Source organism: Pezoporus flaviventris, unplaced genomic scaffold (assembly GCF_033815535.1).
Source record: "Pezoporus flaviventris isolate CSIRO_AGI_PZ_B2104156 unplaced genomic scaffold, CSIRO_AGI_Pfla_v1 ptg000015l, whole genome shotgun sequence".
NCBI classification, from domain to species: Eukaryota; Metazoa; Chordata; class Aves; order Psittaciformes; family Psittacidae; genus Pezoporus; species Pezoporus flaviventris.
The window spans coordinates 40,579,211-40,603,308 of NW_026892563.1; the positions used below are offsets into that span (position 1 = coordinate 40,579,211).

Below are 24,098 nucleotides of genomic sequence, written 5' to 3' on the forward strand. Positions count from 1 at the left end.
CAGTTGTCCACTTTATCCATTGCTCCCTCCAGTTGTAATTCTTGTGAACATTAGCAATGAGACTTCTGTATTTTCCTTCCAATCGTCCTCTTAAAACATAACATGAAACACATTAGCATCAAGAGCCTGTTCCCACACAACCTTCCAGGCAGCAGTTACCCTGTCGCTGTTCCCTATGTGAGAATACCTCCCAAGATCTGCTTGTAAACCAGGTTCAAATGCACTGAGCTGTCAGTCACCGACACCTTTGAATGACTTAAGATGCTAATCCGAACACACAGCAGCACCACGCTGAATGTGGTACAAAAGTCTGCTCCACTGACATGCTTTGCCTTTATCAACCAACCTTCCAGCCATCTGGGCTGGAATTAAAAGTCAATGTCAGGGCTACTGGTGTTTGTTATCTGGAAGGTGGCAGCTTACAGGCTGCTGGTAGAAAGGTCCAGGTCGCTTTCTGTGGGAGAACAAGAGCCACAAAGCAGGAGGGAAGCAAGCATCAGAATGCGGAGGGGAGAGTGGGAGCGCGGTGTTTGTGCCTGAAGCAGCAAGCCCTGGAGGCAGCGAGCTCAGCACATTGCACACAACCTCACCAGCCGGTCTTGAATCTCACTTCCCCTCCCTTGGTCCTAGGAAGGGCTTGGCTGGGTTATCCAGTGTTCCCTTGCTGGCCTTGGGGCCTTCCTGGGGAGGGTAGGGCTGCTCTGCTCAGCCAGCCATGCCCAAGGGCTGCAGGGTCAGACCCGAGCTGCTGCCAGCCCCAGGCTCTGGTGAGGAAGGAAAGGGTGTGGGGAGCAGCACCGCGTGGGGCATGGCAGGGACCCTGGGCTCCGGTCCTGGTGTGAGCATCGCAGAGCGCTGAGGCTTTCGTCGATGCAGGTGCGGTCCTGACCTTGTTGCACACCCAGCGCACCCCTGGTGTCCTGGCACGGATGTTTTCTGCTTGGTACATCCTACTGCCCCCTTAGAGTCTGCACGCAGCCAGGTAGCTCTCCCATGCAGTCAATGGAGTTCAAGTTCTCTCTTTCAGGGATTCCCTGCTCTCTGCATCACTGATCTCTGTCTGTGCTCTCCAGAGACAAGGCTGGCTCCTCCAGGACAAGGTAAGTGGGGAATGAGCAACTTCTTCCCTTGGGGAAGCTTGTGAGGGGCTGCAGCAGGCTGTGTGCGGCCGGGGTGATCTGTCAGGAGAGCCCAAGGCCTGGGCAGGCTGCAGAGCCCCCTCACTCTCTGCACAGTGAGGAAATGTAGCCGGAGGCAAAGAAAGCCTCAGCCCTGGGCAGAGGTGCCTGGCGGAGCCGGGAGCCATGGGCCCTGCAGGTGGTGAGCGTTTGTGGTGTCCAGAAGCCAGCCACTGACACAGACACATGGCAGGTCTTGTCACAGGGAGGCTGTGGCTGCAGGGAGCGAGCTGGGGTCAGATATGGAGTGGGAAGGCCATGTGGGCTTGAGAGGAAGCAAAATGTGTTCGTCCTTCTCTTACCAGCGCATGGGCAACCCCATTATCATTCCTCAAAGCATTCTTCAAAGCTGGGAGGAGGTGGGGTCGGGCTCTTCTCCCAAGTAACAAGAGACAGGACAAGAGGAAACGGCCTCAAGCTGTGCCAGGGGAGGGTTACACTGGAGATGAGGAACAATTCCTTCCCGAAGAGGTCTGTCAGGCATTGGAACAGGCTGCCCTGGGCAGTGCTGGATTCACCATCCCTGGCGGTAAAGAGATGGAGATGAAGCCCTCAGTGCCATGGGTTAGTGGTGGATTCAGCAGTGCTGGGGGAATGGTTGGACATGATGATCTTAAAGGTCTTTCCCAACCTAAATGTTTCTGGGATTCTATGCTTGATTCTACGTTTCCTACAGCATAAGAGCAAGCAGCTCCTCCTCTTCCCTTCTGCAGCGCTTTCCTGTAACCAAAACCTTTACCAGGCAAGGCTGCTCAGGAGGCAGACAGCGAAACCAGGTTCTGTGAGGCCATTTCTGCTCATTGCTTTTGATCATTGATGTTGTCTGGGATGCTGTCATATGTTACCAGCCTAGGGAAATGAAGGGACTCCCAGCTGGGGGAGTCTTTGGACCATCTCAGTGACACCTCATTCCCCCCAGCACTTTTGTTTCATGGCACCAGGGCAAGGAACAGGTTGGTCCATGTCAGCTGTTGGTGCTGGAGACAACAGATCTGGGGGCCTGCACAGCAATGAAAAATGGTCTGCATTTGGCTGGAGGCAGAAAAATGACATGGCGGGTGGAGAAAGGCTTCAGTAGGTAAAGAACCAGCATGGGGATTGCAAGAGGCTTTCAAGGGAAGGGCTTTTTCTGGCTCAGTAATAAAGATAAGGGAGATTTGTTCTTGGGACTGATCCTGCTGCAATTTAAGGAGAAAGGAGGGAATGCAGCTTTCCAGTCTCCGTAACACTGGTGGGAGCAGCTGCTTTAGTGATGTAAAATGGTGTATGAGAAGATGCTGCCCAAAAAGGGTATTTAGGAGGTGGTTTAGTGTGCTTTCAGTTTAGGGGCTACATAAGAGCACCGGTTACACCCTTCAGGCTTATTGCTGCATCTGCATTGAGAGCACTGGTGGTGTTCACACTCCAAGCATGTGTCCCTGCCCGTGGCAGGGGGTTGGAACCAGATGAGCTTTTAAGGTCCCTTCCAACCCAAACCATTCTAGGTTTCCATGAAAAAGGTGTGTTGGCTTCCAGTTGTCCTACTGAAAGTCATTTTTGTTGGTCTGAACTGCAATGATTGCTACAGGATTTCCTCCTTCCACACTGCAAGAGCAGGGATCAGGGGGATATCAGCAGGGAAGACCTGGGACACTCTGCAGTCATTCATTCATTCATTCATTACCTCATTTGTTCGCTTGTTGGCCAAGAAGCCGATTCTGCAGCATTCCCGCAGTGCAGTGACCCCCCAGGCTTTGGTCTCCCACCCCTGTTGGGATGCAGGAGCTGCAGGGCAGCACAACCAGGCTCCCTCTGCCCGGCAGCTGGGGAAGGAAAAGCGGTATGAGCAGAATTCCCTGTTTCCACTGTACTGGTGCAGCCCTGGAGGCATGTGCTGTGTCTGTTTCAGGTACAGGCTCCTCCCCAGGGTTGTTCTGGCTCCTGCTGTGAGAAGGAACGGTGCATTCTTGTGCTGTTGATTTATGATCCCAATTCCCTCTCACCATGCTCGTTTTCCTTCTCAAAGCACATTCTGTAAAGCCTGAAAAAAACACCTGCACATGCCGATTGGAAGCAGTTTCTAGAGCAGAGCTTCCTGCAGGAATCCTGCCATGGCCTTCAGTTTACACGCGAGGCAATGTCATGTGGAAAAGATGGCTTTAGCCTGACGGTGTCCCTTTAGTCATAACAGGAGCCAAGACATTTATAGCTCAGCCTGTGCATAGCATCTGGAGTCCCCTGACCTCTCGCTGTGGTGCAGAGGGCTGTGTCTCCCAGGAGACCGGAACACTTCAACCTGCATCCCATACCTGCTGGAATGCTTCTTGTCTTTCTAGAACCACATCCAACTGCACCCATGGAGAATGCCTAATTTCAACATGCCATCCCAGACATACAGTAAATGCCTTGATGGCTCGGTCTTCCAGTTCTACTCTTCTGCTGCATCAAGTTTTCCATGTCTCTCCTATTACACCGGACCTTGTGATTCATGTTATCCCCCCTCTCTCAATCAGGCTAAATTTGTCCAGGGTGGCCTGAGGCAAAAGAGCCGATCCCTGAACAGCTGCTCCTCCCACACTGTGCAGTGTTTCTCTCTGTGTTTTGCATTTGCTACCTTCCCTTTTTAACAACGAGCTATGTGGATTTTCCCAAATCCCCAAACCCTCATGGGATGGGATCATCCTCACAGAGTCCTAACCAGAGCGCATCACCCATCTCTGACTCCTGCCAGATCCTGCAGTGCTTGCAGAGGCTGCCTGACCCCACCTGCTGCCTCTGGTTAGTGACCTGGAGACCAGCAGTGGTTTCCTGGTGCAGCTCTGTTTCCCCTCTCCCGTTCTTATTCAGAGCTCACTGGAATACAGGGGTACTCAGCTTCCTTTTCTCCTCTCTTCTCCTCCCTCCCCAGCCTGATCCAGAAAACAAAAGCTGACACATTTTTTTTCCCCAGGATTGCACTAATAAGCCTGATTTTTTGACCAGCTGCTGGTTTTGTTCTGAAGGAGCAGTGCTGTACGTTCAGGATGAGTGAGCTGGACCACGATACCTGAGGCCTCACAGACCCAGCACAAAGCGGGAAGTCTCTTCCAGAGAAATGATGGAAGTACACAGAGATCAGCCCGTTACCACGTTAGCACTAAGAGCTAATACTGCTATCTGCTGCAGAAGTTGTAGCCATCAGTGAGTAAGCATTTTGGGAGTGGTGGTGTGGCTGTGCTTGCTCCTGCTTTTGATGCTGGTATCGGTGTAACTGTACCTTTCAGATGCTAAACCCACAGAGCTCAGGAATTTTGACAGGTGAGTGCTGGAGAGCTGAGCTAGTCCCTGACAGCTCTGTGATCAGATGCTCTGCACCCGTCTGACATCCTGATGCTTGCAAACAGGGCAAAATCAGCACCCTTTCTGCCTAGCCCCTGGAGCTGGAAAACCAGGGCAACTGACACTGTGTAAGGAAAAAGAGGATTCTTTCTAGAATTGGCCTCCTTTGGAATGTTAAAAAGCAAGAAGAGGTCAGCCCAAAGGTTAAAATTTCAGGAAAAAACATAAGCACTGGTTAAAGGGTTCTTTGCACAAGAGACATCAGCCCCCACCACACCATTCTGCTATCACCTGGCCTTAGTTACTAGTGCTAGACACTGCCTGGTTGGCAGGAACCACTCTGATGAGGTCAGGGCACCTCTTCTTTCTGAAGGAATAATTATGTGAAAAGATGATGTGGTATCTGACCATTTTAATTCATTCAACACTTCCTTAACAGCAGTGCTAATGCAGGAAGCCATTCTTTTTTACTCCACTTAGGGAATCAGTGGGACATGCTTGAGTAAAGATTGTGTATGGTCTTAACTCAAAATTCCCCATTTCTGGTATACTGTTTCATTTAATGTTACTGATTCAAGGATATACCATCAAAAGCCCAGGTGCAGGTCTTTATTGGTCTGTGCCAGGAAAACAAATGCCAACAGTGCTTTCTCACTTAAGCTTCTCTTAAAAACTAGAAGAGGAAAAATAGCTAAAAATAGCTAATGAGGTCCAAACCTGGTTGGGGAGGGGGTTGGACTGGGACTGTCACACCAGAAAGTATACAGAGTGGTTCCAGGACAGCATTGCCAGCAGGCAGCAGGAGGGACAGCCCAAGGGGGAGAGAGGATTCCATTCCAATTGCCCTGTAGAAAGTAAATACAGTGTGCTCCCTCTCCTTCAGCATGCTCCAAGTTCCAGTCACGGGGGGAAGGAAAACTCACCTTGCACATCTTCTGTCTTTAGGAGGCTGTGGGATCCTTGTCTGATCCATCAGGAGGGTAATCTGCTGTCTGCCCTGCGCTTTCTTCACACGGTTTAGCTAGTTCCTCTGCAACCGTGGCAGAGCAAATGCTGTCAGCTGCACTTGGGCCAGCAGCTGTCTCACTCACGGCAGCGCTGGCTGTCCCAGCAGGAAGGTCTTCCTTTATCTTGCTGGCAGATGTCTCCTGATGCCGTGCTAGATCAGCCACTACCCTCTCTGTGTCCCTGTGGATGATCTGATGAGCAGCATAGATGTGTTTTCTTTGACACTGCCTCACTGCATAAAAAGAGGTAAGGTTTTTTACTTGGAAATGTGCAGAGAAGTGTTCTCCGTGGGGGAGAAGGGAAGGACAGCTTTTAGCCTTCCTGCAGCTGTGGAGAAGCCTATCTCAGGAGAAAGAAATCACGCCCTTCTAACTTTGGCTGAAAGTGTTCTACTGCCACCTAATAGCAGCAACCAACTTTGCATTTCACTTTGAAGACTAACCCCCACAGTGGGAAACAGTGTTCTCCTTTCCAGCTTAGGGCATAACTGCCCAGGATGTGTTATCAGGCTTTAAAATAAGTGCTCCTTCAGTGTCTGTTAGCTGCAGCAGACCTTTACAAATCTGGAGCTGACATCGGCCCTCTCCTGTGTTACGATTTTGCCTGCAATGAGAAACCCTTACTGAGTTCAGAGTAAGACTTGGAGACACTAGAGATACATTAAGTTACCTACCTTAACATCTCCCTTTTTCTACTGCAGGGTTGTTCTTTATTGTGTTTTACAGTTTTCATCCAATCTCATTTGTATATATTTCCAGCCCACCTCTTAGGAAATAATTACCCATGCTAAAACATTCATCCTACAATTCTCTTCATTCCTCTTCTTTCTTCTTTGTTCCCTCTTTCTCACTCTAGACTTGATGCTGGTAAAAAATCATGCAGCTTGAAATACTGCATGCTTCTAAGTAGGGTGTGGGGAACGTTGCAGGAAAGAGCTATGGCTGTCTTTAGGTCACTTCCCAGCAAAAGTCTTAAGACTTCCTTGTTGCTTTGGTCTGCTTGTTTCATAAGGCTGAGCTGTACCATAACTGTGAATGTGAACCACTGGTGCCTTGCATGCTGTCATACAGCTCTGAATACTGTCATTGAGTCAGTTGCTCAACCTTCCTAATCCATCCTGTTTATGTTTATCAATCTCCCAGGTCCATTTTGTCAACAATGAATGCAACCGGATCTTGCCTGTATTTGAAAAGCTGACCTTCACCAGCCAGCTCTCAGTTCCCAGGAGAGCTTTCTCTACCCAAAGCATTTTGGCTTCAATCATGCATCAGCTATACTGGGAATACTATCCTGCTATTGCTGTAGTCCCTTCCTCCATCCACAGGGAATGCCATCTAAAAGAAAGCAGGCTCAAATTGGTGAGTGATTGTCCTTTTAAATGCTATTTTTTTCACATCAGCATGTTGACTTGTACTTCCACTGAGGGAGGTTTCAGAAGTGAGGTGCAGAGGGGTTTGAAGGTGAGCCAGTATTGGATAATCCCTGGGTTTATGCATAGGAATATGGCAAAAAGAGGATAAAAAAATAAGAAAAGACTAGGTTAATGGCAAAATAGAGATGTTTAAAGGGAAGCTAAAATGTAGGCAAAGACTGGACGTGCAAGCCTGCAAATTTTTGTTCAACAAATGGATTTGCTCCTCTGGCAGGGCAGACAGCTGTGCTCTCAGATCACCTCCTGCTAGTTTCAAGGAAGGTGTATGCTCAAGTGTGGCCCAGGTTGCTAAAACATGGTTTTGTATTTAATAACCTGGCTCGCTATGGGGAAACCTTTAAAAGCTGCCACAGAAATGCAATACACTGATATGCTCACATCTAATGCCATTCTTTGATACTATTTCCTTTGGATTTACGTGGAATAGTTACCAATTCTGCTTCTCTGAAGGTATCAGGGAAGGTGTGCAGCAGGTTTATGGCAGGGTGTGTTCATCACAGCGTGCATTTGGTAGACCAGCTATTTTTTAAGTGTATGGAGTACCCTCCACCCATGCAACAATAGCAGAAGAGAGTATGAGCCAGGTCTCTTCCTGACGTTCGGTGTCTTCTGTCACAAGAATACTGTGGCGAATTTCGCTTTACCACGTTTGAAGGAGCTCTTGTACTTTGTCACCTATTGCTCTGGCTCTTCAACCAGCATCCACTTTAATTTTGTATGGGGTCTAGCTCTGCTTTCCAGGCAAACCCATTGTTATTAGCACAGATTTTGAATTTTCTTTCCCCTCTGTTGTTTGGGAGTGCTTCTGAGGTGCTTTGTTCGCTAGCTCCTGTTGCATTTAAACCCAGTACGTATCGTCTTCCTTTGTGGTACCTCTGTACGTCCAGAATCCCAGGCCATCTCCAGATCTTCTCTTCCTGTTTTTCTTTCTGAGGCAAGCTAACCTGTGCGTGTTAGTGCCCCGGCTGCAGGCTTCATTGACTAAAATTACATCACCTGCTTTGGTAGGCTTGCAGAAGGAGGGCTAAGGAGGAGGAAGCTGATTTAAGCTTATGCAGAATTGCCATCTGCTGAATAGACACTGTTGTTGTGACAAATACACAAACTAGGAAGTAAAAAAAAAGAGTTTTCACAACTCAGATACTGCAAAATGTGTTTGCAGGGTTTGTGTTTTCATTCACAAAGCAATAAAAAGCAATGAAGTGCCTTTGTTCTCAAGTCAGAGAAATACAGTGCAGCAAGGACCACTTCAGACCCTATTGTTACACAACTGCTTTACTTATACCCACTTTCTGTGGGTGACTTTTCGGCCACGGTCCTCTGAGCATGCTGGTCAGTGGAAACATCCCAGTTAAGAACAGCCATTTATTCATTATACTTAATGTAATACAGGTTTCCAGGGCCTTCCTCTCTGTATTTTGACAGATAATATTCCATTTTGGCTAAATGAAGCATCCTTTATAACTGCAAGATTATCTACTTAAAACATGATGCCAGTACAGCCAATCCTAAACCCTTACCTTTGCTTCTAGCTCTCAACCAGCGTGGGGAGGGGACAGACCATAGAAAAGCATATAATATTCCTTCCACGTATGGCATATATTTAAGTAATCTGCCTGTTAAAGTTTTACACAGCTTTTAGAAATTGCCATATAATAGACAATTCACAGCCATGCTACTTGAAGGCACTTCCCAGTTTGTTTTTGAAGGTGCAAGGGGGTGCTGCTTTTCATGTACTTTATTATTGAAGATAAACCAAACTTATCACAGATTATTACCAATTCATAAGGGACCACAAGAATCATTTGGTCTAACCTTTCTTGGCAAAAGCACAGCCTAGACCTTACATCAAGTCTGAAGTCAGGCCACTCTTTTAAAAAGACTACAGCTCGTGAGAAATTGGTGAAAAAGAGTCAAAGGGCTTAACTTTCTACCTGCAGAGTGCAAAAGAGCAATCTCAGGGAAATGGGACAACTCTTGGCACTGCATCTTTCCTTTCAGTGAGCTAGAGTGAGGAGGGTGAACCAGCTCACAAAGAGAACAAAGTTACTGGACTCCTTACCTTTTTCTCTGATAGACATTTTTTCAGCTTCTGGAATGAGGAAATCATAAACCATCTCTGCTACAACCTCTTCTGATTGTAGGTGAGTTCGACTACAGAACAGATGCAGAGTGGTGTTAGTACTTTGATACTTTGATTTTCTTTACAGATCACCTCTGCAAACATGAGACTCCCTTGCAAATATTCCCACTCTTTCCAAGGGAGTGTATTGTCATGGCAGCAATTGTAAGCTGGGTCTCTCTTTATCCTACAAATAGGTGACAGTGACAATTCCCCTTCGTGCTGCACTGTCAATACTGCATTGGAAAGCAGTATTTCCAGAGAAGAAGATCACCCTAGACTCCTTATGCTCAAAGGTATTTAGGAACCCAGTTCTCACTGATGACAGACTTAGACATGCAGATACCTCTGGGGGTTTGTATCTTTGTCAGTTTAGTCTTTGGCCCATTGCTGAGTTTGCTGATTTCTTCCCTTTTGTGACTCTGTATTTGGCTGGTCCCCATGCTCTTTTCCACACCAGTGTTTGGTGGGTTCCCAGTTGGCCCAGGGGCTGCATGCATTATCTACGCTTCATTCTCCCCAAGGATTTCAACATTCTGGTTGTATTCATCTAGTTACAAAATACACAGCTGCTGTACCATAGGAGAGTCACTGTGTCACTGGGATTTTTATGGCTCAATTCCAAAAAAATAGCATAGAAACTGAACTGGAGGTTTGGCAGGTCCTAAAAAGTATTCACTGCTGATGCCCCAGCCAAACACTGTGGTGTTCTCAACAACTTACTCTACTCAAAATGCCTTGTCAGGCAGCCATCAGTATGACTGACCCCCATGGAAACTGGCAGTTTCTTAAAGAACAGCCACCCCAGAATGAAAGGCTCCTGTATAGCTGTATCTTTTAGCATCTCTTTCAAATGGATTTTCTGTAGTAGTGTAAATAAATGAAAAGACCAGTATGAATGGGTATTGCTTTAGGCAGTTCCCAGATTCACTTAAAGCTCAGTCACAGCATCACATTGGCATGGAGGAACCTAAAAAGGGTGATTCACAGATCCCACAAGTGATTTGCAAAGAGAATCTGGCACATGCTGTATAGAAATAAGGCTCCGATTGACTTAATGTGTGCGTACCAGATAGTAACAGTGTGGTTCCCATACAGCAGTCACACTAACAAAGCGATCATGAACAGTATCGCTCTGCCTTTCCCATGTCTTAGATTATACATGTAACCACAGATGCAGATGGGCAGGCAGGTTCTAAACAGCTGTGAACAGCTTCCAATGTGCTGTTTAATAACGTACCGACTTTCCATTTCATAAGCAATGTCATTGATTTCTACAGCCATTCTCTGAACTTCTTCCCTGGCTTGCTCTTCAGCTGTGTCCTCCATGCTACTCAGGATAATGTCTTCCAAGTAGGAGTCAATAGTGCTCTGGTGCACTTTCACCACCTGGAAGAGAACACCAACATGTTGTTCCTCTGCCTAACTGAATAGAAACAAGGGCAGGAAAGAACCAGTGGTGGAAGGAAAATTTATCCATGGATCCAGTTCTGCTGCAGCAGGTCAGTTTTGTGAATGCAACGGCAGTTGCTTCGTCAGTTCTCTGGTCTCCTCATGGTCCTCTGAGTAATAACAGCCAAATAATAATCATCACTATTGACTTCAGTAAGTTAATCAGCTTTCATTCAAGCAAATTCTGAAGAAAAAGGTTCCATCAAGCCAGTCAAGGTAACATAAATAAAACCAAGATAAAATTATTGGCTTCTTTATAATGGTTGTAGAGCAGAGAATCTAGGTGTTTTCATTCTGCTAGTCTGAAGGGTATATAAGCTTATAGCACTTTGACCACCCTTGCTTCCCACTCAGAGAAGCAGAAAAGATAAGAGAAGCAGCTAAAATTAAAAGAAAAATAAACATGATGCCAGACTCTCTTGGTATTAACCTCCTCCCACAAAGTCTGAAAATTATTGGTTTAGTCAATTAGGCTCCCACTCATTCCTTTCAACTGGGAAAAATATGCTTCATGCAGTCAGGAGCTAGGGAATAGGCACAGGACTATAGAATAGTTATGGAATATGGTAATTCAGGATTTTTGTTTCTGGAGGTTATCTTATCCATTATCATTACTTCAGAATAATTTTTGTACCTCTTATTACTTGCAGTCCATTTTTGGAGGGCAAAATGTTTCCAAAACCTTGCTTAAAGGCATCCTTCCTGGGAGAACACCTAATAGTTCTGCTGGACGGACCAAGTACTGACAAAACATTGTTCCTAAAGATGATCTAGGTGTATCTGTTCTCCATAGGTTTATGCTGTGGAAATTCAGAAACCTACATTCATCCACGATATGCTTAACAGGACTGTTTGTAGGGTTATTAGATCATCCTTTAATAGGCACAGCTCTTTTATAAAGGAGTTACCTTCTCTTCACAAAGCCTTTCCCCTCAATTTTAAAACTAGCCATCACAGGAATCAGAGCTGAAGCAGCTCCCTTTCACCTGGCCCCTTCCACAAGGAGGGAGTTCCTACAAACTGCCCACAGTTCCACCAGTCTCCGTCTCTTGCCTGTCTGAAAACCTCATCTTCATCCTGACGCCGCTTCAGTTCCACCTGACGCCGTCCGCTCTCCTCTGCTTCCCGCATCCGCCTCTGCCTCTCAGCCAGCATGACAAAAGCATGGATCCTGCGTTCTTCTTGCAGCCTCACCAGCTCTTTGGACAGGAAATCAAACATGTTTGCCAATACCCTTCCTTCTTCCCTGGCCAAGTGGGTTTCCACTGATGACAGCTTTAAAGAAAAAAAAAAGCAAAGAATTGTGTTACAAATGCCTGGAATGTTGTCCGAAGTCCCAGGACTACCGCAGGCATGTGAAACAGCTCCGCAACGTTCAGACCAGCCATGGGACAACGCTAGGAGTTTTGCATTCTTCTTGTTTTACATGCACTGGCCTGGATTCTGCATAATATAATAAGCCTTTATATGGGCTCTGATGGCATAAAGAGGCTAAAAGATGGCAAAATTAGGGCGGGAATAACCCCGATACTGTCACACTGGGACAAGCAGCCCCTATGCCTGGGTGGGTGGGAGGAGATAAAGCACTACATGTGCCGTATTTCCAGGGATTATGAACTGCTTTTGTGGCTCTGAGTATAATCACAGTAGTTGCTGAGGCCATCTGCTTGTTACTGGGGAATGCTCCACTGCCCAGACCAAGAAAGGGGAGGTATAAAACTGACAGTGAAATTACTTCAGCTGCATGCCCTCCATATGTCTGTGCCAAGCTTAGCTAGACCAGAACAGAAAAATAGGGTCAAAAGTTGCAAATGAAGCTTCTTTCTAGCATTTGGAAAGTAAACCCTCAATCTTTATAAGTGGGAAGTTTGAGATTTAGGTAACTGCTATTGTGAATACAGACACACTTCTATCCTCTCCTAAGGATACGAAACATTTGGTACAATTCAAAGTCACCTCGGTGAAATGGTACATCTTTGGTTGGACATTCATATGCAATCAAAGTGATTCAACATGCTGAGGTAATACAGCAACCATGAGTACCTACAGTTTTAGAAACTGAGTTATTACCTAAAACTGTACAAGTTATTAACTGCTATCAAATTCAAATCAACAGTTATTATAATGCACTTGCAGAAGAGTAAAAAAGGCCTCAAAATTCCAGGTAAGGGAAAATCAGAAAGTCTGTGACAGAATTGAGACTAGATTCCAGGTATTCAGTGTCACTGTGCCATTCATTCTTTGTTCCAAGCACATCCTGTTTTATGGGTTGAGTATGTGTGACTGCAATTCAGGAACAGACAAGATCTATAGCAAGTTCCTTATCTCCAGTACAGACTATGAAGCCACAGTCCTTGCAGGAAGGAATGTGTGGAACTGACTAGGATCCTGTGTTTCTGTTGGAATAAAGAGGAATAACAGAGTAAACAAAAACCAAAATCTAAACCAAAACCCTCAAAATGGAGCAGAAATATCCAAAACAATTAGAAATAAATCACCTTTCTTACACTGCTGTGCCATTTGCTCATGCACTGTTTCAAATACAGTGAGATTGTCAGCACTGCATGCAACTGGAAGTGAGAGCGTCTAGCCCATAGGTGTTTCAGATGGAGGACAGCAATACAGTAACTGCACCACCTCACAGAGAGGTACAACATGGAACTAGCATGCTGCTTTGTCTTTATTGCTCTAGGTGCTGTGTCTAAAACTGTTGTGAAACGGACGAAGACAATGCAGGAATACTCTTGTCTTAGACTTTAGTTATATACAAGGTTGGAAATTTTCACTGCTCATCCTTGACCATTTTATCTGGAGTTTCTGTCCTCTTTCTGCAGGAAGCATTTCTTGAAAAATGCCCCTTTTTATACTGGAAAGGTCAAAAGCCTGGAAAAAAATCCACCAAAAACTACAGAACTTCAAATCATCACTGACTTTCTAAAATAGCCACAAACATACAAAGCTCCTGCATGTGCATGCCAGAGAGCTTTAAAGTTCAAAATGTTTGGACACGTTTGAGACAGTCTCAAAGTCTTCAGAGACATAGTAAAAAAACTCATAAAGCAGGAGTACTGGAGGTAGATACCAGCAGAGGGGGATAGTGGCTCTCCCAAAAGGAAACTCTAAGATCAGAGGTCAGCATCACTATAATTTATTTTCTCTCTTCTTCTCTATGAATGTCATTATGGTGTGTGAGCTGCTCTCACCTTCCCTCACCTGGGCTTCCAGAAGAAAAGGAACATTTCAAGTTCCTAATGCCTAAAGCTTTTCTTTTTCTCTGAATTCCTCAGTGAAAAACATTCTGTATTTCTGTATTCCTGCATTCCACACCTGGGCTCCCTCTGTATGAGGGAGCATCTGGAAATTATAAACACAGTCACCCAGTTCAATTGTTACTGAGATCTGAGGGGAATTTTGTTGCTGCCCACCCAGCAGGAAGCAGTGGTCTGGCTTCATCACCAGCAGGCCAGTGGATGCTGTGATCATAATCTGCAGAATTGCCTCACAGCTGGTCACTAAAAAACAGGAGAGTGGTAAAACCTACATGAAAACCTGCAGGAATGTGGGAGATATTGTATGTCTGAGGTGCAGTGAAGCCTGGGCAAAATTTCTTTATGATCCGTTTTCAGACCAGCATTGACAATTTGATTCGTTTTGCTCCGGAAGGTTGTGGTGCTGCAAGGAAATAGGATGGGAATTTGCATCCCCAGCTCCCACTTGATCCATGACAGAGGATGGAGCCCCAAAATTTCTCTGCTCTCCATACCATTGACAAGTACAACAATGTGACACCACTGCTAAGGTTCTAGAAGTCTTGAGCCCAGCCAGATTTACAAGGTAAGTCTGCCTTGGCTTTTTCTGCAATGTTTTATGCTCAAGGAGGAGTGTGAGAGGTTGTCAAGCTAGAAAAGGAACAGGGAAATGACAGAGCGGTAATACACATTCAGTAAAACATCTGACAGATGTGAGTGACAAGTGTCTATTGTGATGCCAGGTCACAGCACCAGTCAAATGGATTGAAATGTGGGGAAAATGAGGTTTGTCTGACAATGCAGTTTGTTCAGAGCCCTGTATATATAAGTGCTCTGTCTGCAAACAATGTAAAGGGCAGCTGGCTAGCAGCTGTGGTCAGGGCACCTCAGTCTGTTTCCGAGATTCCCCAGAGCCCCCACAGCAGTTAGAGAGCAACTTTAGCCCCTCAGGCATTCAATGCTTGGCCTGTTCTAGGAGAACAGGGTTCCTTAGGGTGCTTTCTGTGATGTGGATAATACAAGACATAAAGAAATTAAAGGTGAGAATGTTGGCAGTACCGCAAGCAGAGAGTGCCTGGTCAGGACAGTGTTGTGAATCAGCCTTCCCATCAACAAAGGCAAACCTTGTGCATATGTAACTCATGCTGTTGCTGTAGAGCCAGTGTCATTTGCTCCTCTGCTTTCAAAAGCAGATGTCCATCCTCCTGGAGTGCGTGAGTGGTGCGCAGCTCTCGGATCAGTTCCAGCTGCTTCTCCTTCCCTTCAAACATCTTTAAAATAAAGTAAAACAAGCGAGCATATTAAATGGAGAATATGCATCAACACGTTTTGCCCTTTTTCTCCAAGATGCGAGGTCAGCTGTTTCCAAAACCTAACTCTCTGTAACGAACCTGTGGCTGCATTTATGCAAACACTACAGCTGTCAGGTAAATCTTGCCTAAGCCCTCCTGCATGGAAGATGAAAGTTGAGACCTTCTGCTGTGGAATATAGATGATCCCTTGCTACTTTATTATTTTTATTTCTTTTTAATTCTGTTTGGCTTCACCCAGAACTCAAACCACTGGAATGCACAACAGCAACACCCATGTCAAGTGCAAAGGGCAATAGCCTTTTGGATATCCTGTTACATCAGCCTCAGTGTCAAAGTTTCCCAGTGTGAGCATTGCCCCCTTTCCTCAGTCCAGCATTAGATGTCTCCTGTTTCAGTATCTACTGTTCTCTGACCTTTGTTTTCAGGGAGTCCAGCAACAGTTCAAAGCAATAAATTGGTGTGGAGGTTCTTAAAACTGCTGCTGTTCTCGGGCTATGTGCCCCAGCCCTTCCCTGACACTGTCATTCCCACTCTCTTCCAACAGGACTTCCAACAGCAACAAAGGATCACTCAACCCCGCTGACATCATTTTCCAAGTCATGTATTTCTGATCCAGTAGTAGCTGGAAGGAGATTCCTAAAGTGCTGGGATGTTTCATGATGTGAAAACAACAGTCATGCAATGGCATCAAACATGTTTCTTATGCATCACCACAGAACTGGAGAAGACTTGGGAAGTCCTTATTCCACCTCAAGCCACTTTCACAGTATTGCATTGTTTGCTAAAGCTCCGGGTCAGGGTCTGCCATGGGAACACTTCACAAACATTAAATAATTAGTGCAAGAGAGGCTATCAGTTATATTCTCAGCAGGCATGAGAACAAGCATTCTGGACTGGTCTGATCAAAAGTTATAGAGTTGCTTAACATAAAGCCCATGAAGCATGGCTACTCAATTAACTTTTACCTAGACCCCCTTCTGCTCCACTGAAAGCAGAATGACAGGTCCTGCATTTGCTGGAAATCATGGTGGTATGCTTCAATTGCTCCTCATCTAAGGCTCAGTTCACCATCACAGGAAAGTGGAAAGATGGTATGAAATACAAACTGCCCGGCTGGGATGTGGGAGGTTTCTTATGCCTGGGATCTTGGCATAGTCAAGGCAAAATGTACTCACAGTCCAGATCTAGTCTAGAATTTGCTATTTGAATAATTCTGCTATGAAGCATCTAATTTAAGAGCTGAGTGTATGGAATGGCAGGAACTGGGAGACACTCACAGACATGAGTAGAAACCTAGAAGTTCCTGTAAGAAATTTGGGCTGGAGACCAAAGACTTCAGCCTTAAGGGACTCCAGATAACATACAGGAGGATATGCTGTAGAAGCCTCATTACCCTTGATTAATGCTGTGGAAGAAAGATTGCAAACATGCTTTCAGTCATTCTCTCCATCACTCTGAAGGGACACATAAACAAAGAGACACAGAATACCATGTTCTGAATAGCCCTGCCTCGGAGCAACTGCTGCAGACAGATCACTGCCAGTTCTGTTTCCTCTTCCTCCTGCCAAAACACAACAAATATCCACACAGTAATTGATTCTTTCTTTGGAGGCTGAGATTTTATAGATTACCCATCTGACTATCAGAAAGTCTAACTCATATCCAGCTTTTTCTCAGTTGTTTCTGAACACCAATCTTCTCATTTCTAGGGAAAGGAAAGTGACTCAGAATAATATGTACTTCCATGTTCTACAAGAGATGGGGAATAAAGGCTCTATAATTAGATTCAATTTGAGATTTTAGAGGGTCTTTAGAGATGAGTAACAAAGGAGATGCTGATGGAGAAAATTAACATATGCATTACAAGCAGTATTTGTAACTTGACTGAATCTGAGTTTGCAAAATGAGCATCAGCTACTTTAATTTAACAGGTCAAGACACTAAGGGTATAGAATTATTATTGAAGAGATCTGTTAACCATAAATAAAGGGATAAAATTAAAAGGGAATATATGAATTATTTTTTTATATATTTATTCCAGTGGTGACATTTATCAGAGTAACTCAGTTAATGTAAGACCCAGAAAGTGACAGTTTGGAAGTAAAATTAATTACATTATATTGTGATTTGTTTCTTTGAGAGCTTTATTGATCTAGCATTGTGTGACTGACATAGAATCATAGAATGGTTAGGGTTGGAAAGGCCCTTAAGATCATCCAGTTCCAACCCCCTGCCATGAGCAGGGACACCTCACACTAGACCATATCACTCAAAAGCTCTGTCCAACCTGGCCTTGAACACTGCCAGGGATGGAGCATTCACCACTTCTTTGGGCAACCTGTTCCAGTGCCTCATCACCCTCACAGTAAAGAACTCCTTCCTTATATCTAACCTGAACTTCCCCTTGTACCAGCTTGGAAAAATGACGAAGCATAGTGGAAAAGGAAACAGAAGGAAGGAAGGACAAGGAACAAAGGAAAGGAAAGGAAAGGAAAGGAGATGGAAGGAAGGAGCTAGCTTATTTTAAATAGAGGAGGTGTAGCTGACAACACTTTTTGTTGCTGAGGGGTCTTCTAGTCTGGAGTTGACAGCAGCAGAAAGAAAAAGCCCATTGGGTGCCTAAGAAAGAGAAAAAGAAATCTAAAAATTGCGAGGAAGTTTTTTTAATAAAGAGCATATGAGGTCTGCATTGAAATTTGGTATTTTAGAAGTGTCAGAAAAACAGGGAAGAGCGTGGGATGAGAGAAGTGCTGTGGGCTTGAATCTCAGTATCTGTTTTTTCTTAGGTGTTGAAGATTAAGTTTTCCTGCCTTTCCCCATCACCACCCAGGAGGAGCAAAACAGAACTAGCCCATGGACTACCATACAATTTGGTATGTTCTTTTTCACTGGAAAGAAGGGATGAATTTCCAGTCCAGTAAGAGAGCTAAACAGTAACACACCACCTGGCTCCAGTGTGAAATCCCTTCAGGACAAAGCTTTGGATACAGAGATAGCAATATACTGGACAGGTAAGCCAAACTGCTTTGTTTGATTTAAACCAAGATCTGGTTCTAATTTTTGTGAGATGCATGTTTCTGTACTTCTGTTGTTCAGTGCTGCAAATGATGCCTTAGCAAGGGCAATCATCAGCTTCTCCATCTGCCCATCTGCTTGCTACAGACCAGCAGGAGAGAAGGAGGGGAGATGGAAAGCCTATCATGCCCTGCAGGGAAAAAATAAAAAAATTACTGAAAAAAAAGGTGAATTAAGGATACAGAAGGCTCTAGGAGCAGGCTGAAAACTAGAGGGGGCTGGGAGAAAGTGATAAAGCACTGAAGGAATCCAGAGGCACTCAGTGAGCTTGTTGTGGCTAGTAAGGGCATAAGAAAGGACTGGGCGAAAGGAGTTGAAGAGGCCTGCAGTAGTGCCTACATTATCTCCACTTTCTTTTATACCCTTTGTGGCCCACGTCACCTGCCTGTCACTCTGGCACACTTTCTTGATCCTCAACTCCAGTGGGAAGAGCCTGCTGCACTTAACCGTTGGTACTTGAATGTGTGTATGGCAGGAAGAACAACATTAACAACAGAGGACAGCCCTGCTTTCAGTGCTCCTTGCAGCCAACTAGTAGGAGAAACCCTACTTGGATTCTGCAAGGCAGGAGATGTTAGTACTGCTCTTCAGTGGCTGAAGTGGCCTGATTTTACAGATGGAGCTTCACTGGAGAGCACTACTCTTTATGTGTTCACACACAAAACACTTGAAAATAAAATAAATGTTGACAGAATTCATTTAGGTAGAATTTCATTGTACTGGAACAAAACTCTTATAATGTGTACTTAAATAACCCCTAATCTGTAAACATGCTCAAAAATGACTACAACTGGAGGATAAATCTTTCTGATTTCTTTTCATGCTACCTGGAAGTACTCAAAAATCTGCTAAACTGCTAAATCTGAACAGTGCAAATCTACCACTGCAATACAATATCTAATACCTAGGAGGTAGTAAAGCTGTAGAAAGCTCTTCCCAGGGAGGTATTCCTGTTTCACTCATCTTAAAATAGACTGTATAAAACACAGGACATCATACTGCACAAAAAAAGACAGCATGGATGATCTAATAAGACATTCTCTTTCTCACTTTCATGGTTGTGTGATTCTCTTAAATTCACAAGTTTAAATGGTAACTGTGTCTGATTCTTACTACATCATGAAAATCGTGTTAATAACCAGACAAGGCAATCCACTGGGGCAGCCACCTCTTAAGTATGTTACTTTAAGAAAGGAAAAGAAGTTGCAGCTCCCTTAAAAAGCTGTTTTCTTCCTACACCATATCACATCCCCCATGACACATCATTACTGCTATTTCAGTCTCTGTAGAAGAACCCTTTTTTGTGAACTGCAGCAGGCTCATCAAAGACTGCATCCTGCAAGTTAATGAAGTGCATGCTCAGTGCTAAGCACCCAAAGTCTCACTGACTTCAATGGGACTAAACTTAATTGCTCTGCTGGAGTATGATGGTGTTGTCAGATCAGAAGGTTGGAATACACTGAATAGTAGTAATAATAATAATAATCATCATTAGCACTATCAACATCATCATCATCTGCCCTTTTATTCCCCTAGAACAAAGAAATAACATCTATTAATTTATGTCTTTATAAAATAAAGTCTATTAAGGATTTGGCCACAGCTATTGTAAAAGATTTTCAGTTCTTCAGCTGCTATTATGTTAATAGAATAGAGATTAAGAGAGTTTTGAGAAATAGTGATGGCTATTTCTAACATTAATATACACAAAAAAGATGAAGCTTCCTTCTTTCCCTGTCTTGGCATTCCTTTAAAAACTACATAGGAAACAATCAGGGATCAATAGGAAAAAGAAGTGCTAAAACCAGCCCACTTACAACTGATGGCTTTTCCAGGATTGGAGTGGGTGGCCGAGGAACAGGCTTTTCTTTTTGAAGTAAAGGGAGGGGCTTCTTCTTTGGCTCCTTGACTTCCTCCTTCTTCTCCAGTAGTGCCTGGAATAGACATATGATGTAATCAGAACTGGGCTAGATAGCTCGCCACAATAAGGCCAGTCCTCTAGATGCTGACTTGTTACAAATCACACTGACTACAAGGGAGCTAAAAGTATTTTGCACTTTGCAGGCTTGTGGCTTCTATTTCTTACTGCACATCAACTGAAAAACCGAATATGGTCAGTAGCTGAGGGTATTGGATGGTCAGAAGATACTGATGGGAACTTCTAAATCATATGTAAGAAGGAAGCAAGAATTATTTTACTATATTTCCAAGTAAGTCATCAGCAATTGCATTGGGTGAGTCACCTAAAATTAATCTAAATTTGGTATGAACTTAATGTCTAATATAATACATTCTTGAGTAAATTCTTAAGTAATTTTTAAATAAAAGCATATTTCCGATTTTTTTTTCTCAGTTTAAAACAGGAATCTTATTGAACCAATTAAACACTGACCCATATGCAAGCAGAGGCAGTTGTTTGTGTTAACTTTCCTTGTGCAATGACAAAAACATTGATTATTTTCCTGTAAGATAGCGATGCTTTCAGAACATGAAAAATGGGTAGGAATATCACAATTTAATTACAGTTTACATGTCTCTACAAGATGGTTATCACTCTTTGCCTTTAACTATAGATATAATGCTTATTACTGCGGGCTAGAAATGCTCATCTGCAACAGCCTAGCAGTCCAGAGGCATCCACAGCAGCTGTGCGAGTGGACTAAGGGTGAACAGGAAACTAACTTGCCTGAGATCTTCCTTCTCCTAAGAAACTCCACAAGCTTATTAACAGTGGGGTTTATCTCACTTGCAGCTATTTGGTGGCAGAGGCGAAACCTTGTCAGCCAAAGCAGGCTTGGAGTGGAAATGCCACCACAGCCTCAACTCTTTCAAGACATTTCCAAACTGTTTAGAGAGCCAAAGTCCCACCAACTTCCCATCAGAGGGTGCTTAGAACAAGAGACGGAGATAATAATTTCTAACTGCATGGCAATGCTTCCCTGCTGTAGGACATCACACATCCACTCATAAAAGACAGGGAATAGAGTATGTATGTTTACATCTCCTTCAAAATTATAATCCTACTACTATATGGGTTGGATCTACAGTCTTTACTACTGAAAGAACAAATTCCAGCAAGGAAAAATGCTCCCTTTTACTTTTATTGCTCTCTTTCAAATGTCCAAATACAGTATTTCACTAGAGATAGAAACCAAAGAAAACCTTAAGAAAAAAATCCCATGCTGAATTTCTCTCTCCAGTAACAGGAAATCAATGGCACTTGCAAAGAATTTAATAGTGAAATTAATGAAGCTTTGAAACTCCAGTGGTCATTGTACAGGCCTCCTCTTGCATACTCAATCTGACCTTTCAAGCCAGGATCATTAATTGCTCCAGAAAGGGAGAGAGATTTCTAGGTGGAAGAGATAAAATGCTTTATTATTGAAAATTTCTGAAAGGGACCATGTTAATAATGCACGAATCAAGGCCTATAAACTGCCTATAAGCCATGTGAAACGGTTATAGCTCAAAAATGTTAAGAGATTTTTCTGAACTGTTTCTTGTATTTGATGACATTGGAGCTCTCTGGCATGAAGATTATAACAGCGCTTGCTATGATTTATAAGGTGTTCGGTATGATGGGGGTGGAAATTGAAAGAAAAAAGCTGCTGTAATTGTGGTTCTTCTGAAAACAATGGCTCCTATGTTTGTTAGCACAATGTTGCATTCATAAGTATTTTCCTAATAAAACCTTAGCCTCCCAAAATATTTCTTGCTAACCAGAACAACAAAATACAACCAGAATAACAACTTTTAAAGTCAGAAAAATCTATGAGCACTTCTGACATGAAGGAGTCCTTATTAATGTAGATTTGAGAAATACTGCAGTTCCTAGAACTGGTTTTACATTTTCACATCAGCACAGTCTACTGCCTGCTGTGCTATCTTTACTGAGTCAAAAATGCTCACCATTTTCCTTCTCTAATCTGAGGCTTTAAGTTATTTTAAGACTTTAATTCAGGAAAAGAAAAGAAAATAAGGGGGTTTGTATGAACTTGTTCTGCCTAACTTAACAAGATTCCGTTTTTCAACATGGGGAGGCCAGGGCCCAAGAATCTTTGCAGAATACTTGCTTTAAAAAGTGCCAAATTTCTGAACAACATATTTAAAATGTTACTGCCTATATATCACACACTATTTTTTCTGAGATAGACCACACTGTTTTTTTCAGGTAGTAGGTTCAGAGTCATGGTATAGTCTGGTTGGATTGGACAGTGAAGGACCACCCAGTTCACCTCCTTTTCCTGGCAAGTGCAATGAAGAACAAATGGCACCCATGGTTTTGGCCATACACCTTAACTTCTTTGCTAGCTTCTGATAGAAGCAGAACTCTTGACAGGATAATGGCTTGAGAAACTCCTTTCTGTTTAAAGAAATCATTCTTTAGATTCCTTCCTTAACTTCTCTCTGATCCTCTTCTTTTCACAAGACACTGGGGATATTTTATTTTCATATAGAGCACAGAGTATATAGTCATGTTTTTCTTTCTTCCTTTTTGCCCATGAATGAAGACGGCAAGATCATCAAGGACAGACTGACTACCGACTTTGCAATGCAGCATGGCTGCTGCATCTCAGATGATCAAGACTGACACAAGAGCTCTTAGAACTTTGTCTGAGCATGAGCCAGCTAACCCTGTATGGAGATCTGGTCTTGATGAAATAACTGCTTGAACAGGTTTTCCCATGCTTTCAAGTTGGCAGAGATTTTCTCCAGAGACATTCTTGTCCCTCCCCTTACTCCTCCACCTCCTTCCAGCAACCAGATAAAGGAAAACAGATGTGATGAGAGTTGCACTTAATGTTGAGGTGAGAGGTTCTTTGTTCTGACATCATCTTGATCCAGCACTTCAAAACTACCTGACTCTCTACCCCTCTTGAGACACCAGAGCATAGAGGGTCTGTGACATCACATATTGTTCTGCACTGGGATTTCTTCTAGCACCTCCTCTGTTCCTTGGTGTATTCAGTTACCTAGTTGCATTGCTTTCCTATTACTATAGTAATACTATATTAGTTATATCAGTATGCTATCTCCTCAATACCTTGGACTTTCACAGAAGGCTCTCTATGTAATGGCTACATTCCTTAAAGCACTGTCATCTGTGCTGGCTAGCAGCTAGCTTTCCTTGTCCTTTTACAGATCTAGCTTAAGATACAGATTGCTGCTTTTACAGTGATCCCTGGGTTAGCCCTGTTTCTGCCACGTTCTCTTGTTTCAGAGAATTAGTCAGAGAATTCTGAATTCTGAGCGTACATAATACTGCAAAAGTTTTCAGGATGGTCCTCAAGAAGTCTGCTTCTAAACCTGCTTATTTTTGGCTTAGTTTCAAGTCTGAAAGAAGCTCTTCTTATTCTCAAGAGGACACAGGTCCTTTTTGTACTTCTTGAATAACTGCTTAGCCCTTCTTACAAGCTTTAAGCTTAGGAAAGCCCTCAATATGGCAAACCAAGAGAAACACAATGAGGAAGACTAGTCCATCTTGCCACTTATTTGGCCAGAGAAGCAAGCCTTGGAAAATTCCTTTATGACTTACTTCTGAGGCCAAAATCTAGCATTCCACCTCTATTTGCCACCTCCTTCAAGAGCTTATCCAGAGAAAACAAAATAAACTAATTCCACTGCCAGATCACTCTACTTTCTTTCTAGTTTTGCTTTATTTCTAAGATTATGGGAGAAAATGTGTAGATTAAGTGTGCTAGGACAGCACTAAAAAGAGGCTTTTGAAGAGAAAACTTGTCTAGCTCCTCAGCTATAGAAATAATGCAAGAAAACACAGTGCTCTTCTAAGATGATCCCTAATTGCCTGGTTTAAACCTCCTTCATGCTGTGTTTGATGGAGAATGCTGACACAACTGGGACTGCTTATGCCAAGCTGTCAGACAGCTGTCCTCTCCAGGGGGATTCTCCTAAATTCTGTTAACTCAAGTACTCTGCACCCTTTACTGCCCTGTTGTGAACAACTCCAGTACC

General features: G+C 43.7%; 1 protein-coding gene across 1 annotated transcript in view; it reads right to left on the bottom strand.

Moving 5' to 3' along the window:
• Positions 1-24,098, bottom strand: part of CFAP91 (cilia and flagella associated protein 91) — a 37,206-nt gene continuing 13,108 nt past the window's right edge. The window contains exons 11-18 of the mRNA XM_061454236.1: positions 19,943-20,059; positions 16,540-16,611; positions 14,862-15,008; positions 11,543-11,764; positions 10,278-10,426; positions 8,978-9,069; positions 5,399-5,715; positions 1-87 (exon numbers count right to left, since the gene is read on the bottom strand). Of these exons, the coding sequence (XP_061310220.1) occupies positions 5,417-5,715; positions 8,978-9,069; positions 10,278-10,426; positions 11,543-11,764; positions 14,862-15,008; positions 16,540-16,611; positions 19,943-20,059 (1,098 nt within the window). The 3' untranslated portion in view covers positions 1-87; positions 5,399-5,416. The remainder of the gene's footprint in view (positions 88-5,398; positions 5,716-8,977; positions 9,070-10,277; positions 10,427-11,542; positions 11,765-14,861; positions 15,009-16,539; positions 16,612-19,942; positions 20,060-24,098) is intronic.